Source organism: Seriola dumerili, unplaced genomic scaffold (genome assembly GCF_002260705.1).
Source record: "Seriola dumerili isolate Sdu_G_001 unplaced genomic scaffold, Sdu_1.0 BDQW01000056.1, whole genome shotgun sequence".
In the NCBI taxonomy this organism is placed as follows: domain Eukaryota; kingdom Metazoa; phylum Chordata; class Actinopteri; order Carangiformes; family Carangidae; genus Seriola; species Seriola dumerili.
The window spans coordinates 1218443-1233492 of NW_019174311.1; the positions used below are offsets into that span (position 1 = coordinate 1218443).

The window sequence follows — 15050 nt, forward strand, 5'->3', positions numbered from 1 at the left end:
TAAATTTCTCAGTATTTTTAGTCAGAACTACAGCCATTTGTGTATAAAGGCTAGTTGCCAGAATGAAGCCCAGATGAAAGAATCTTTCAAGCAAATATACCAGTCTAAGATGCCTCGCAAACCCTGAATAGAAAGAGTATGAAATGAAAAAAAACAATTTACTACCAAAACTAATGAGACTTAGGTAGCTTTTAAAGACATATATTCTATGTTTTCATATTTGCCTGAAGTATAACTTGTTATTTCATCTGTGTGTTGTTTTGTCCAAACTTTAAATGCGTTTGTGTCTCTGTGTCTTCAGACAAGAGATCCAGAGGCTTCAGGATGAACATGAAGAACTTTTACGCAACCTCAGAGTGTCTCAGACTTGTAGCTGTTGGACTGATGCCAGTGATGTTCAAGACCTTAGTGCCATGTTGGCCAGTGGAGGCAAAAAAGATGTGGAGTGGAGGGCCGACAAAAGAAAAGTGTCATCTTTGAAAGATCAGGTAATGTTTTCTCTGTGGACCATATAGAGTGCTGTTGGTTGACTTTCTCCTTATTTTCTTACCACAGGTAACCCCACTTGTTGACTTTGATTTCAGATTTCGAAATGGGAAAGGAAGTTGGCAGGACAAGGACTGGTCGGGGAACTACATGCCATAGTTAGTAGGAAATCTGATAACAGTAACTTACTAAAAACCACATGCTTAATAGAAATTAAACTCCACAGGGTTAGTGTTACACAGAGAATCCATTTTCCCATCAACAAAAATTAGATTTCCACTAACTTAGTATGTTTCTATTCTAGGGTTGCAAATGCTTCAGTGAGCTGATGACCAGGAATGGACAGTTGAGGGAGGAGCTGAAGATACTGCAGGCCGAGAGGAAGCATTTCCTACATGTTCAGTCTGGGTTGGCAAAGGTAGATTCAGTTAACATCAGCCAGTTTAAATTCATATTTTGCTGCTTCTACATCTTACCAAGATATACCAAGATGTATAATCTTACCAAGATGTAGCAACTGGGGTAATAACAAGGAAGAAGCTCCAGAATGATGTTTTCAGTCCCTCATTCCTCTTACTTGTAAATTTTCTTGACATCGCAGAAAAATTTAGACTTAAATTATTTTACAACAGGAGATGAAACCCTACCCTCAAAGCTGGGGAGCAGTGTGAATAGTGCCGGTCAAGAGTTGGATGTTGATAGTGGAGATGCTTTGATGCAGGATGGCCAGTGAAGGGGTATAATCTCATCCATTAGCTGCATGCAATTCACAAGGATATTTGTAACCTGATGACTAAATGCACTGAAGCCTTTAATGCCAGGTATACTACTCTGCAGCACTATATGAAGACAGATGCAATTCTTGTGACCCACTGTGCACAATTGATAGGTTAGAGCATATATTAATACTTTGTCATGGAGACAAGGAATCAGATTTTTGAAGTGCAAAAAGGCAGAGATTGCCAGTCAACTTTGCTTAAATGTATTAATATTTAATGGATGACAAAAAAGAAATGCAGGAGAATAGACTAAATCACCATATTCATATCGAGGCACACTTGCATGTGTCTTCTTCCTTTTTACTATATGTACTGTTTACTTTCAATAGCTAACAGCTTAGATTCATTAAGTCCATCCACTATTTATAACGGTCTATTAAGGTGTATATTTATGAATACACCATAGTGTGAAGATCCAAGAGAAAGAGAGGATGCTGATGGACCAGAAAGCTAAGGATGTTGCTCAGTACATCAAAGAAAGGAGTAGCCTAGAACTTTGAAGCCTTCTTAGACCTGAAAACTCTTTTGCACCCAAGACATCAACCCCAAAAAAAGGTGACTGCAAATCTCATGCTTTGAACACAAAATATGTTTTTGCAAGACTACATCATTTCAAATCTGTTAAGTAGGATAATAATACTCTCCAGCCTGCATATTAGAATGATCACTTACTGTCCTGTGACAACACCACGTCAGCCATTTCAGGGAATTTAATACCTCATATCTCACAGTTTTTAGTTTAAGCAATCTGAAGGATCAAATCATGAGTACGAAGTTCTGAAAGAGGGGTACTTTACTTAATTTGCCTTCTCCTGTTGTGAACAGTGTTTGGCTGCCTTTTTCCACACCACCTATATGCTTCATCATTAGTGCTGTGATATTCCACAGCATTAAGAGGTCTGCTAGTAATGTCAGGCTGTTTAACACAACAGACCACTGTCACCACAGTCCAGTGTTTACTTCTTATCGAATGTGTTGACTTCCAATCAAATAAACTAGTGACACCTGGTGTTCAAATGATGTTACTTCTTCACCAAGACATGCCTCGTGAAGAGGACAGAGGAGAGGTTCTCTGTTACTTATAATTTATTCTGAGGGGACAACAGTTTTTAACACCTAATTACAGGTGAACAGTAATCTATAGATAATTATTAATTAAATAATTGATTGTTTAAATTAATACTGATTGTGATATTACCACAGTACCAACTATGTTCTTGTAATTTGAGTCTTGCTGAACTGTATTGGCACATTTAGAAATTGTGTTTACCTAATCATTTTTAATCAATATGCTAATTTCAATGTTGCTGTACGTCATTCCTTATATGAAGCAACTCTGGTGCAAGATTCATCCATAAGGCATGATAGGTAAACGAGGCTTTTGTATGAGTTTTCCACATGTCCCCACAATGGAGAGGTGCAAACACCTGGGCTCTAAGGTATGGGCACAGGAAGATCAGACAATGGAATTTTAATCTGTCTCTTAATCAAAAAAAACATGTATATGGAACATGTCTGTGGAACCGACTGTGGAATAGCTGTTGCTTGTGGCCACAGGAGGGTCTGTTAGCAACCTCATGTTTGTGAAAGGAAATTTAAAATGGAACATGTGAACCTACAAAGTGGTGAAAATCCTCATCACTACTGCATGTCACTGCACATCGACAGTCTCAGCACCATTGCTGCTCCTGTGAGTAACAGCCACCTGTCAACCTGACTGCTGCTGCTGCCAGCCCTGCACCGGAGTGTTTTTTTTTATCGCGACCTGTCACAGGCGGACCATTAGCAACAGTATAATCATTAATCAGTATCTGCGTTTTGATTTGATGTATGCTTGGATACAGTCTCTGTGATACCTCAGTAACGACCAAGACTCGCTGGACTCAGTGCTGCTGGAGCGAGTAGAGCCTCTCCTGACACTGGTCAAAAAGAGGCTGAGTACAACTGACATAACAAAACAAATAAATACATTAAAAAAAACATTTGTACAAAGCAAATTGTTTACTGTATAACTTCAGTCTTTCAGTTTATCAGAAGTTTTGAATCTCTGGCAGTCCACATGTAGTTTATTATGAAAACATAAAGGAGGGTTTCTTAATTCATCCCTCAGATAAATACTGCTCTTTAGAGCTACCACATAAATTATGGATCAACACAAAGCCATGGGTCTGAGAGTTAGTCTTATACAATATGCTTTTTAGTGAATTGTTATATAGACATAATATGATGCAAATCTTAAATGCACCTGTTATTCAACAGAGAATAAACTGCTTAAGGTAAAACTTCACTTGGATTTAAAAGTGCTAGAACTAATGGCATCTAATCTATATTTATGTATGTTGTATACATCATTTGTTCACAGTCAGTGGTATATGTGCATTCAATAAATTCATTTCAGTTAGTCAGTGTCTTCTCTTGAATAAAGGTTTATCTGTAGTTTAGCTCAATAGTATTTTTTAAAGTTAAGCCCTGACCATTTCATGAAGCAAACAAGTGTCCTGCACACACAAGCGAGAGCACATTTACCCCATTCTACCCTCCTTCCATCGGCTCCCTGTGTGCTTCATGTCAATTTCAAAATCCTTCTGTTTGCCTATAAATCCCTGAATGGTCTTGCTCCATCCTATTTCTCCTGCTTCAACCTTATGTACCTTTGTGGTCTCTCAGGTCTGCTGATCAGCTGCTCTTGGTGGTCCTGAAAACTAGACTGAAACTCAGAGGGGATCAGGCATTTGCAGTTGCATCTTGCCTTTACACATTAGGCCTCTTCACTGCCAGTCTGTAAATCTCTCAGCCTGAGATGTTGCTTAACTGTTGTTGTTTTTACACGTGTTTTATGTATTTTTAAACTTTTAATGTGAGATCTTTTGCTTGTGTTTTATGTCTTTTTTGTGTTTTATTGTTATTGTACAGCACTTTGGTCAACAGGGTTGTTTTTAAAAAGTGCTTTATAAATAAAATTGGATTGGATTGGATATATTCTGCACATTGACACAGGTGGGAAAAACCATGTTGTTTATGGGATGACATTCAGAGGAACATTAAGAGCAGACAGTGATTAAAAGACAATGTAAATTACACATATTCCCAATATTTTAGTAGAAATTATGAGAATACATGAACATTACTTAATCAAAAAATGATTGTACATTGACATTATGCTGAACAACAAATGATCAAGTTCTTGACAAGTTGCTTACATAATTAAAAACAAACTAAACAGATTCACTCAATCAGTCACATTGACTCAAACACCACAGTATTAAAATCCCTGAGCAATATAACTAAATAATGAACATAAATACTCTCACAAGATTTGGCCTTTCATTAGTCTAATTGTGTCTTCGATCACCCGGGTAGCATCATAGTGTTTGATCTTTAAGATGAGGTCATTTTCATGTCAACATGTTTTTCAGTGTCATCTAGCCCTTGCTAACATCACCACAGTGCACGACTCTGCCCTCCAGTCGTGAACGCTCAGCTTCAAACACCAGCAGGTGGCTCAGCAGCGTCTCCACAGGGCCCGATCGGATCAGGGATGGATCATTACTCTGCATGCACAAACACACATACACACAGCTGATCAACCAACACAGTCAAGTCAGCGTTTCCAAATCCTATTCATCCTTTAAATCCTGAGTCGGAGCCTCACACACAGCTACAAAAATGTACACACAGTGAATGTTCATAATCTGTCCTTATCCCAAACAGCTGCAGCTAAACAAAAGATTCAAATCAAAGCTGTTCATATACTGCAACAACCAAAGAAGCTGATTCTAGTGTGGGCCAAGGAGAAAACTATACATTAACAAAATAAAAAAGGAATAGTATTTATATGAACTCACCGCCACAGCAGAAATAAAGGCATCCATAAGGTGATAGTCTGCTCCACCATGCCCACTCATGCCAAACAGCCAGGGCGTATTGCTGTGTGGTCTGTGCTTTGTGGATCTCTGGGTCAGAAAGTCAAACACACGTACCTCATGGCCATCGTATGACAGCTCCCCCTGTGACGATACACTTCATTATATACAGACGGGTGACAAATTATAGGAAGAAGCTGGAAAATGAGTGGAGAAAGAGGATGACAATGCCCCATCCATAGGGCATGATGGTCATTGAATGCTTTGATGAGTATGAAAATGATGTGAATCATAAGTTCCATGAAAGGGAGCTCTTACCCTAATGGTTAACTTTGGGATGAACTGTAGCGATGGCTGAAAGCCAAGCAGAACATCAGTGCCTGACCTCACTTGAGGATGAATGGGAGCAAATCCCTGTGGCCAGGTTCTAAAATCCAGTGGAAAGCCTCCCCATAAGAGTGGACGCTTTAAGATTACAGCAGCATTTTGCATACTCATGACATTTGAATGAGATATGGATAAAATGTTTTGGTGTACTCGTAGTTTTGACTATGTTCTGCATGTAGTCAACACTATGATAGTTGATTTTTTTCATTATAGCCCCGAAACACTTTACTATTTTTGAGCTAATAGTTGATACATCGTTTTCCTGCTGGCTTCTTTTGTTTGCAGCATCTGTTGTACCTTAAATATTATAATATTTTCTCCTTTTCTACAATCCTCATTCCTTCCAGTCCTACCTTGCTGCCATAAATGGTTGTTTTTCGCTTGCAGACCTCCTCAGTGAAGGCGACCATGGAAAAGGCTGCGGTCAGGCCGCCTTCAAACTCTATGTTAACAACCTGGAAAAACAGAAAAGATCATCAAGACAAGACAAAAGTGTTATACTTCTAAACATTAATAATGACTTAACATAACGTTACGTTAAGTGCCATAAATACAGTATTATTAAAGGAAAGTAAATGATGAATTTTTAGGTTAAATAACTATCTTTGAACAAGGTGAAAATCTAAGTTATTGGACAGAGTGAAAAAAAACATGCATTTATTTACATTAGTAATTGACTGCAAATTTTGGAGACAGGAAAGGATGTATATAATAAAAGGCAGCGTGAGCAATAGTACAAAAATATTTTTTGTAATAATATTTGAGTTTTATTTAAGCTGAAAAAAAAAAATTAATGGGTTAGAGAGTGCTGGTATGTTTTGGGGATTAAGAGCAGTCCTGAATGTTTTCTAACCTGGTTACTGCAGACATCGTTGTCACACTCGTACACACAGCGGCCATATGGTCCAGTCCGCAGCGCCTCAGTTACTGACTCGATGTCTGGCAACGAGTTTGGACATATGACTGATACAGGCCAGCCTGTGTGACCCTAGCACACATATGAACAAACAGAATGTATCAAATTATGAATATGTATTATGTTTACAGATGATGAAGTATAGCAGATGGTGAAAATAATGATGGTGATGAAATGTTCACCTGTTTCACTCTGTCCAGGTAGATTTTGCGTGCTGAGTATGGACAGTGTTTTTCTACTGAACAATCCAGGCAGCGATCTGCAGCGTCTTTTGGCTGACAAAGAAACACACAATGTCATATTTCTTCATACTCAGTATGGACATTTCTGTTGGTGCAGAGAACTGTCATCAATCAAATACAATTAAATGATACAAAAACACAACTCAGAACTGTTGAACAGGAGTTAAGAGCAGTGATGTCATGTTCTGTCATAGATCTTCAGTAAAAAGGATTCACTTGTCAAAATATAAAACAAAATACAATCAGAAACCTGTTTCTTGGGTCACATACTGTGAACGCACCACATACCTTGTAGTCTTTTTGGAAGTGGCTGACAGATCCAAATGATGACACTTTCACACACCTGCAAAGTGCAAACTCTGTTAATGCTTAATCTTAGGCAAACAAAAAACAACCTCAACCACCTTACAACACAGAGACTGCGGCTCAACAAAACCACCATGGATATCTAGTAGCATCTAGTTCCTACTAGCATTGTTTGGCTGAGGCATCTGACAAACTGATACACATGATATCATCCAGCTGACAAACCAACTTATTCATTTAAGTGGTGACTGCATATTATTCTGCACAGTACTTCTAAACCTTAGACAAGCTTGGAGTTGATCATTGACTACTGTTTAAAGTTTACCTTCGTGCTCCAGCCCAGTTATGTATTAGGTCAATGTCATGGCACGATTTGGCCAAAAGAACGAAAGAGCTCTCAGCTTCATTCCTCCAGTTTCCTCGAACGAATGAGTGAGCAAAGTGATAAAAGCCAACCTAGAACAAAAAGTTGATACTGCATTTAAACATTTAGCCTAAACATACAGTTTAAATATAGCAGTGTATTAATTTCATGGGTACATATTCACTACAAAGTTTAAGTACATATAAGTTTGAATTGAAACATCAGGTTCATGAGTTTATGAAGATCTTTGTATTATCATAATACATTGTATCTGTAGGCTAAAAAAATATTTGGACTTAAAGAAATCATGAACAAAAAACAAGAATATGTTACTTTTAAATTAACAGGGTTGATAATTAACAATATTATGTTGTTATGTTATTGTGCTGTTATTTGTTTTTTTTTTATTTCCATTCTGTTTGAATTCTTACCGGCTCAAAGTGCTGAATATGCATCACATCACCTATGACTCCGGAATCTAGCAGCTCCTAGAAAAAGATTGCTTGATTTAATTTTCAGACCAATCCTTATTAAAATACAATCACAGGTTTGCTGCTGTCAGATTTTCCAAAGCAAGAAGTGCTGAGCAGTTTATTAACCGATTGATTTGATTGATCACACATCTAAAGAAACTTTTGCATTTTCACTCAAGGTAAGTACTTATTTATTTTAACCCAGTTATCTTGAGATCAAGACTTAGTTCTTTAGTTTTTTCCATAGGAAATCCAACTTAACGAAACTCAAGTTCAACAGAGCTCTTTTTGCTGATTGATCTTAATGTGACAGGTGATGTGAGTATGTGGCTAACTTGAATGTGTTCACCTTTATCTTGTGGATGATGGGATCATACCGGAGAACATGACCCACTGACAGCATCACACCGCTCTGAGTGCAAGCCTCCACAATCGCAGTGCAGTCTTCAGCAGTTGTCTAAAGTCATGTGAACAGATGAGTGTCACACAAATACATTGATAGAATGAAAAAAAAAAAAAAAAGGAGGGAAGGGAATTTCAGCGTTTCATGCCATATGAATGAAATCACACTGAAATGTGAGGGACAAATACAGTGCGACATGTTTTTTTTCAAAACAGAATTACAAACTAACGTGCAAGAAATTACTTTAAAATCAACCTGTGGGATCATTAACACTCAGATGAAAGTTAAAGTTATGCTCTATGTTAATATGGTTTATGTTTAATCTCATTTACAAATCACTCACTGCCATTGGTTTTTCCAGCAGAATATGGTAGCCCATCTTTGCAAAGGCCACAGCAGGTTCCTGGAAAAGACAAACTAGTTTAATAGGGTGAGTAGCCAAGAAACAATAACAAAGTTCCCAAATAGACCATTTTAACACCAATAATAAGGGGAGACTCGAAGGCAGGACATTAGTGATGACATCTACTATATGGAAAGAGATATGTTCTGAGAATTCAACAAATGACGTTTAGTGAAAAATGAGAAACAGAGACACTGACTTCAGTTTTGGTATTTATTCTGCAATCACAAAATTAAACAAAAATGACTCAAAAGATTACAATTTCAGTGTTTCATATACATACACATAGTTTGTTTACCTTATGAAGGCGGTCTGGAGTACAAATTAACACAGCATCTGCAAACTTCTCTCTCTCAACTATACTGTGCCAGTCTAGTTTGAAAAATAGAGCATTCAACAGTTTAGCATGTAGCAGAAAATAATAAACAATAAAATGCATTTTTTTCTTTTGATGCTCACCATCAAATGTGTTTTCATCTGTGATTTTGTGTTGCTGTTGAAGTTTAGTGCGAGCAAACTTCCTAGGATCAGCAACTCCAACAACCTGAAATGGTGAAGTGAGAGTAAACAAAGTGGGCATAACAAATGCTCTGTTACAACATTACAACTTAACACCTGGGCCATGGTGGAAAACGTCTTTGGATAATTTTCTTAATTAGCAATACAGCAGGGAAAAGTATTATCAGCAAGATGAACTGAAAGGCTCATGAAAGCAAAATCAGGACACTTAAGGAACTATTCAATTCACTGTACTCTTTCAACCTATATTGTCACTGAAAACATGGATTTGATTTGAGGCTCTCCTTATACTGTGACATAAAGTTTTCGATGATACTTTACATGTTTCTTTCACATAAGTGTCCTGCCAATGATCTTTTCTGGTGTCAGAGAATGCTTTTTATCGGTACTGTCAATAAGAACATAATCCATTTATCAGTCTACTGAATTGCCTTCTTTGTTGACAACATAGGGAACCTCTCCTGACCTTCATGCGATCAGGATGGACGGATGCAAACTTGGAGTAGATCTCCCCTCGACAGCCAGCTCCCACCACGATGACACGGACAGGGGGAGTCATTTTGGCGCCCTGTGAACTTTAACACAAAGCTTGTAGACACACCTTACACCTAACAAAATTAAATCGTCAGCCTCAGGTGATCGAACTTCACCTCGACATCATACTTCCTACAGTCTGGGTGACTACATCTACAGTTCTACAGATATAGATTAGCCATTAGAGTAGCCCACAAATATATATTAAAGAGAGTTTCTGGTACATAATAAGTGTCAGTTTATAGCACGGCTGTTTGGCTCAATACCTGTTTTGTCCCATGCGGCTGTCAAAACCTTCTGCCTGTCTTCTGTGTCGGTCCAATTACGTGCAGCCACGACAATAAACACACCGGCGTCCACACAACGAATGACAACCACAGACTGTAAATAAAGATGGACGTAGCCTCCGTGACGTCACCCACAGGTTCCTGACGAGCGGGTTTGACGCGTGGATGTATCAGCATGGCTGTCTTATAATACATCCATGGTGCCGACGTTTTTATATAGTCTATGATGACAACCAGCGGAGTGGTTCACTTGCTCGAGCAATAAAGCCAAGCGAAAGCAGTCAGCGACTCCTTACCGCCCCCTACAGTGTGGAGTATGTCCAGCGCAGTGAATGGAGCAATTCACTGCGCCTGGTTACTGCCAGGTCTTAGTCTAAAATCCAAGTTTGCTGAACAGGAAATGCACCATATGCATAATGCAGATAATATAGACATCACACGTCTGGAGATGATCAGTCATCCAGGTAATATGATATCAGGAAATGTATGGGATATAGGCTAGTCCTCTAAAAGTTTAAAAAAAAAAAAAAAAAAAAAAAAGAAATTTTGTAATAGTTTAAGTTCTGATTTTTTAATTTAATTTCATGAGAAAAACGGATATATTGTTTGATTGTATTTTGTTTGAGTGAAATGTAAACAATGCATCAATGAAGGATTTCCGAATTAATGATTGTAGAAGTTTGAAATCCGTAAAATGTTTGTAACAAGGCGTGAGCTTCACTGTCCAGAAACTTGCTATGCTCAAAAGGGTATTTTGCAAAGGGCCGGTCCATCACAATTTAACACTTGTCTCAGATTTTCCAAAGAGATTTTCCGACATCACCCGAAGGCAACATTTTTAGCTTTTCGTATTATTATTATTTTTTGTATTCTATGTATTTTGCTTATTGTGTTTTATAATGAAGGATATGTTAAACCTATAGGTTCACATATCACAATTAACAGTTAGTAGATATATGGGTTTGACATATGGGGCTGGAACGTTACTAAATCCTTGTTACTCGTTATCTGTTAGCTATAGTTAGCTGCTGACACAACTTAATAAAATAAGTCCACAATCCAACATGCAAATACTAAGAATATTTCCAAACGATATCAGTGGCAAAGTAGAGGGTCTTCGGATATCTCCGGCTATCTTCGTCAGATCCGATTTATACGTAATGATAGGGTCATATGACGCTATTACCTCTGCAGCGTGTGGTCAGCTTTCTGTTGCACGATAGCTACAAACATTTCTGATGCTAGCTAACGCTTGAATCTGTGATTTTAATATCCTCCGACTTATAAAAGTAGCTTTACTTTACAACACACTTCTTTGTAGAGGCCTAGTTTTAGAGCTATACACACGGAGCCGCGTTTTTCAGCATATTTGGACGTTTCTCTCCGCTAGCTAGGCAAGGTTAGCGCGTTAGCTAAGATTAACATCAACATGAACATTGACAACGTTAACCAGTCCGTCACAACTGGAGTGCCATCTACAACGTCTTCAACTTCAAGCAATTGTATCGCAAATGATAATGCAACAACCAACGTCAGCAGCATCCCTTCGGTCACGAGCAATGGTAACGTTATGGGATTTTGGCTAATGTTATTATGCTAAACACTTAGCTTAGTTTAAGGTAGGATAGTTAGTGTATTGTTTGTTCTTCAGATGGATGATATGTTTGCCTGACACTATATATAGTATAAGTTATAGTTATATAATTTGGCAATTTATTGGGTACATCTAGCTTAAACTGATGATGTCTAATCCAACAGTGCAGTTATAATGTTCAGGTTCTATTGAAATCGTTTGAAATTGAAATTGAGAGGAGTTGAATCAATTGTAATCATTTTGAAGGATGTAGATTGTGGTGCTATTGAGGTATATTTTAATATACAGTGACGTGTTTTTTATTTTATTTATCTTACCCTCATTGATTTGAATTGGGTGTAAAAATACACGAAACACCTGTCAACGTAACGCAGTTGACAGGGCACAAGCTGCAGCCTCTAAAATGATCATACAGTTGAATCAACATATTTAACACGGTGTAAACAAAAACTTACCATTGTAACTTCAAAGAAGGTAGGGTTTATTGCAGGACTATTGTATTAGATTGCATTAGTTTTCGCTAGGGCTTCCTAAAAAAACTTATGACTGAGTATATACAAAAGTATGTTTAGCATTTTTCACGCATCATCATGTGAACCTGGACTTTTGTGAAACACCTGTTTGAAAACATGGTTTGTAGTTGGTACAAACTTATTTGAAACTTAGTACTGGAAAACACTTTTCCCTGGAAGTAAAAACTGGAATCTCTCATTATGTGTCCAATGCTGTAGATGGATATACAATATTGTTTCTTTGATTCAATATGAACTCATCTCAATAACTTCTATCACAGCTTCCGCATCAGCGGCCATGGTGACACCAGCAGCAGACACATCTGTCTCCAATGGTGTCTATGTGCCTGGTGGCATCACCAATGGAGATGTAAAACCTGCCGTCTCCACCACACCCCTGGCAGATTTTCTCATGCAGCTGGAAGAGTACACTCCCACAGTAAGTCAAGCATTGTCAGTCACCTTACTATATGCTGCATTCACACATAGGGACACATTGTCAGAAAGATCAGTAACTCAAAACACTGCATGTGTCCACATCATTAACAGCTTAATGCTGGCTAATGTTGGAAACACCTGGCAAGGTTTTCTATTATGCCAGCTACAGATAACATCACTAAATCCAATGAAATTCAGTTGAGAAACTCTTTATATATAAAATATGCATTGGTACAGTTTGTCTGTTTTTGGCTTATCCAGTGAATTAAATAACTGGAAAATCTAAGCACTACATCACATTAATGCAGACCTCCTGTAAATCCAGTACTGCCATAAAGATGTTCTGCTGAATAATTTTCTTCAGTATGATCAGTGTAATAAACCAGGTAAATTGTTGACATGAAATGAACATTCATGACAACCTCATATTCCACTACCCCCAATAAAGATGAAATTGCATTACTACAACCACTGTCCTCCCAGAGAGTGTATCAGAGTTCTGGCTACAGGAAATTAATTTGATCATCACTGAATGGTAGAGACACAATAATAATGTTCTTCACAAATACCTGTCTGTAGCAGAGAAAGCGGGCTATGTGAAACTTGAACACAAGCTGAATTCTGCTCTTTTTTTCTTTCTCAGATTCCTGATGCAGTTACAGGGTACTACCTCAACAAGGCTGGATTTGAGGCTTCTGATCCAAGAATGTAAGTCCTACCAATGCTACCTGCAAGTTTCAGTGTGAGTCAAGTCTCATTAAGAGTTTAAAAATCTCAGAAACTAAATCTGAGTTAATTGTTTAAATTATCAATTAAAAAAATCCCTTGCAAGATAGCAGGCAGTGTACTTAGAGTCTTTATAAAGGATCATGAGTCCCTTTGACTAGTATTTAATCAATAACCTGTGGCAAGCTAGAACCATGCCACAGTTTGACTGACACAGTAGAATGGGAATTGTGTTGGACAAGATGAGAAAGTGAAATGGTCATTAATTAAAAGATAAAAAAAGATCTGGACATTGCCATATTGCCTCATTGCCACATCTGAAAATTTTTTTAGTATGTTTTATTATATTTACAATGATTTGGGGAAACAAAATCTGCTTAATGTGCCTTGGTACAAAGTGCTATAGTCTCCATTTGTGATGACGGCTGTGCTGTTTAAAAGATAATGATAATTCCTGAGTGGTTCCTTGATGTTCAGTTGACCATGCCTGTCTGACTTTTATCAAATGGGGTTTTCATTTATTTTAAGAAAGACAAGCTGTTGTATATCTGTAAACTGGTATACAGTATACATTAGTACTGCCACTAATTTGAGCATAAAATACATACTCTTAAGCCTAGTAGGCCATTGATGGACATTTTTCTGATAAATGCTTATATGATGTCTTGGAAATGAAAATAAGATCACAGGGTTGACTTTTTTCCCATGATAGACAGTCTGGCTGTGTACAGAAAGAAAAATCCAAAGCAACGATTTCCTTTTTCCACCTCTACAGAATCCGTCTGATCTCCCTTGCTTCTCAGAAGTTTATCTCGGACATTGCCAATGATGCGCTGCAGTACTGTAAAATGAAGGGAACTGCCTCAGGAAGCTCGAGGAGTAAGACAAAGGTCAGTGTCTCATTTTTACATGCACTTCAAATGTAATACCTCCATACAATATTTTGACAGTGCTGTACGTTAGAAAAGGGGAGTGTTGATAAAAGATCAAATGCTCTGATCATCATTTTGTTTCTGTTCATGGTGTTCTCATTTTCTGCCTTCTCCGTGTACAGGATAAGAAGTACACTCTGACTATGGAAGACCTGACTCCTGCCCTTTCAGAATATGGCGTCAATGTCAAGAAACCATATTACTTCACATAGAATTGTCTTTCTTCAAGGCTTTTGCTTTTGCTAGGTTTATCTCCCTGCTGACCCACTAGTCTGTTAACACCTTTATTGTTCAATGTTTTTTGATCGCAGTGCTTTAGTACAGCCTTGACAAATCTTTGTTGTCACTTTGCCATTTGCTATTTTTTGTGGAGCCACCTTTGCATTATGTTAAATTGTAACATTACATTTTATTGTGAAAATAAAATCCATAACAAAAACCTTGACATGTGTCCAAGATGTTACATTTGTCTGGTTAAGTGTTCCTTAGTAATACTGTGTGGATGTAGTTGGTGCAACAGTGGAAGAAGTGTTCTAATACTTTAAAAAAAAACAAAAAAAAAACAGGTCCTCTAAAGTGTACTCAAAGTAAACATTGGTTATTTAGTAGAGAGGATTATTGGAAAGGATGTTTTAAGATAAATAAAATTGGAAATTGTGAAAGAGTAATGTAAAACCAGATTGCTATTATTTGCTGATTGACCTGTTAAAAGATATGGAATTAGATTTGTCTCAATATTTGTGACGACAGATCGACAGTCGTATGTAAGTGCTATCTGTGAATATAAATCACCTTCCACAGCAATCCAGGATTCTGTGTGGGCATTCACTCCAATAAAAACTTCAATAAAGGTGGAATTAGGGGCTTCACAAGCACAATGCAAAAG

At 37.7% G+C, this 15050-nt stretch overlaps 2 protein-coding genes across 2 annotated transcripts; one reads left to right on the forward strand and one right to left on the reverse strand.

Moving 5' to 3' along the window:
- Window positions 1–4263: 4263 nt before the first annotated feature.
- On the reverse strand, window positions 4264–10194 carry LOC111219238. The gene is made up of 14 exons (XM_022741855.1): window positions 9942–10194; window positions 9608–9716; window positions 9082–9166; window positions 8921–8994; window positions 8563–8622; window positions 8166–8273; window positions 7775–7831; window positions 7305–7435; window positions 6962–7016; window positions 6614–6706; window positions 6369–6503; window positions 5869–5970; window positions 5111–5272; window positions 4264–4816 (listed from the first exon to the last, which is right to left on the reverse strand). The coding sequence occupies exons 1-14, from the start codon at window positions 9953–9955 to the stop codon at window positions 4688–4690; spliced, it is 1314 nt and encodes a 437-aa protein (XP_022597576.1). The 5' UTR covers window positions 9956–10194; the 3' UTR covers window positions 4264–4687.
- Window positions 10195–11140: 946 nt separating this feature from the next.
- On the forward strand, window positions 11141–14609 carry taf10 (TATA-box binding protein associated factor 10). Its single transcript, XM_022741864.1, has 5 exons — window positions 11141–11524; window positions 12350–12507; window positions 13150–13214; window positions 14008–14122; window positions 14287–14609. Exons 1-5 carry the CDS (start codon window positions 11392–11394, stop codon window positions 14374–14376), a joined length of 561 nt encoding a protein of 186 aa, XP_022597585.1. The 5' UTR covers window positions 11141–11391; the 3' UTR covers window positions 14377–14609.
- The last annotated feature ends 441 nt before the right edge of the window (window positions 14610–15050 follow it).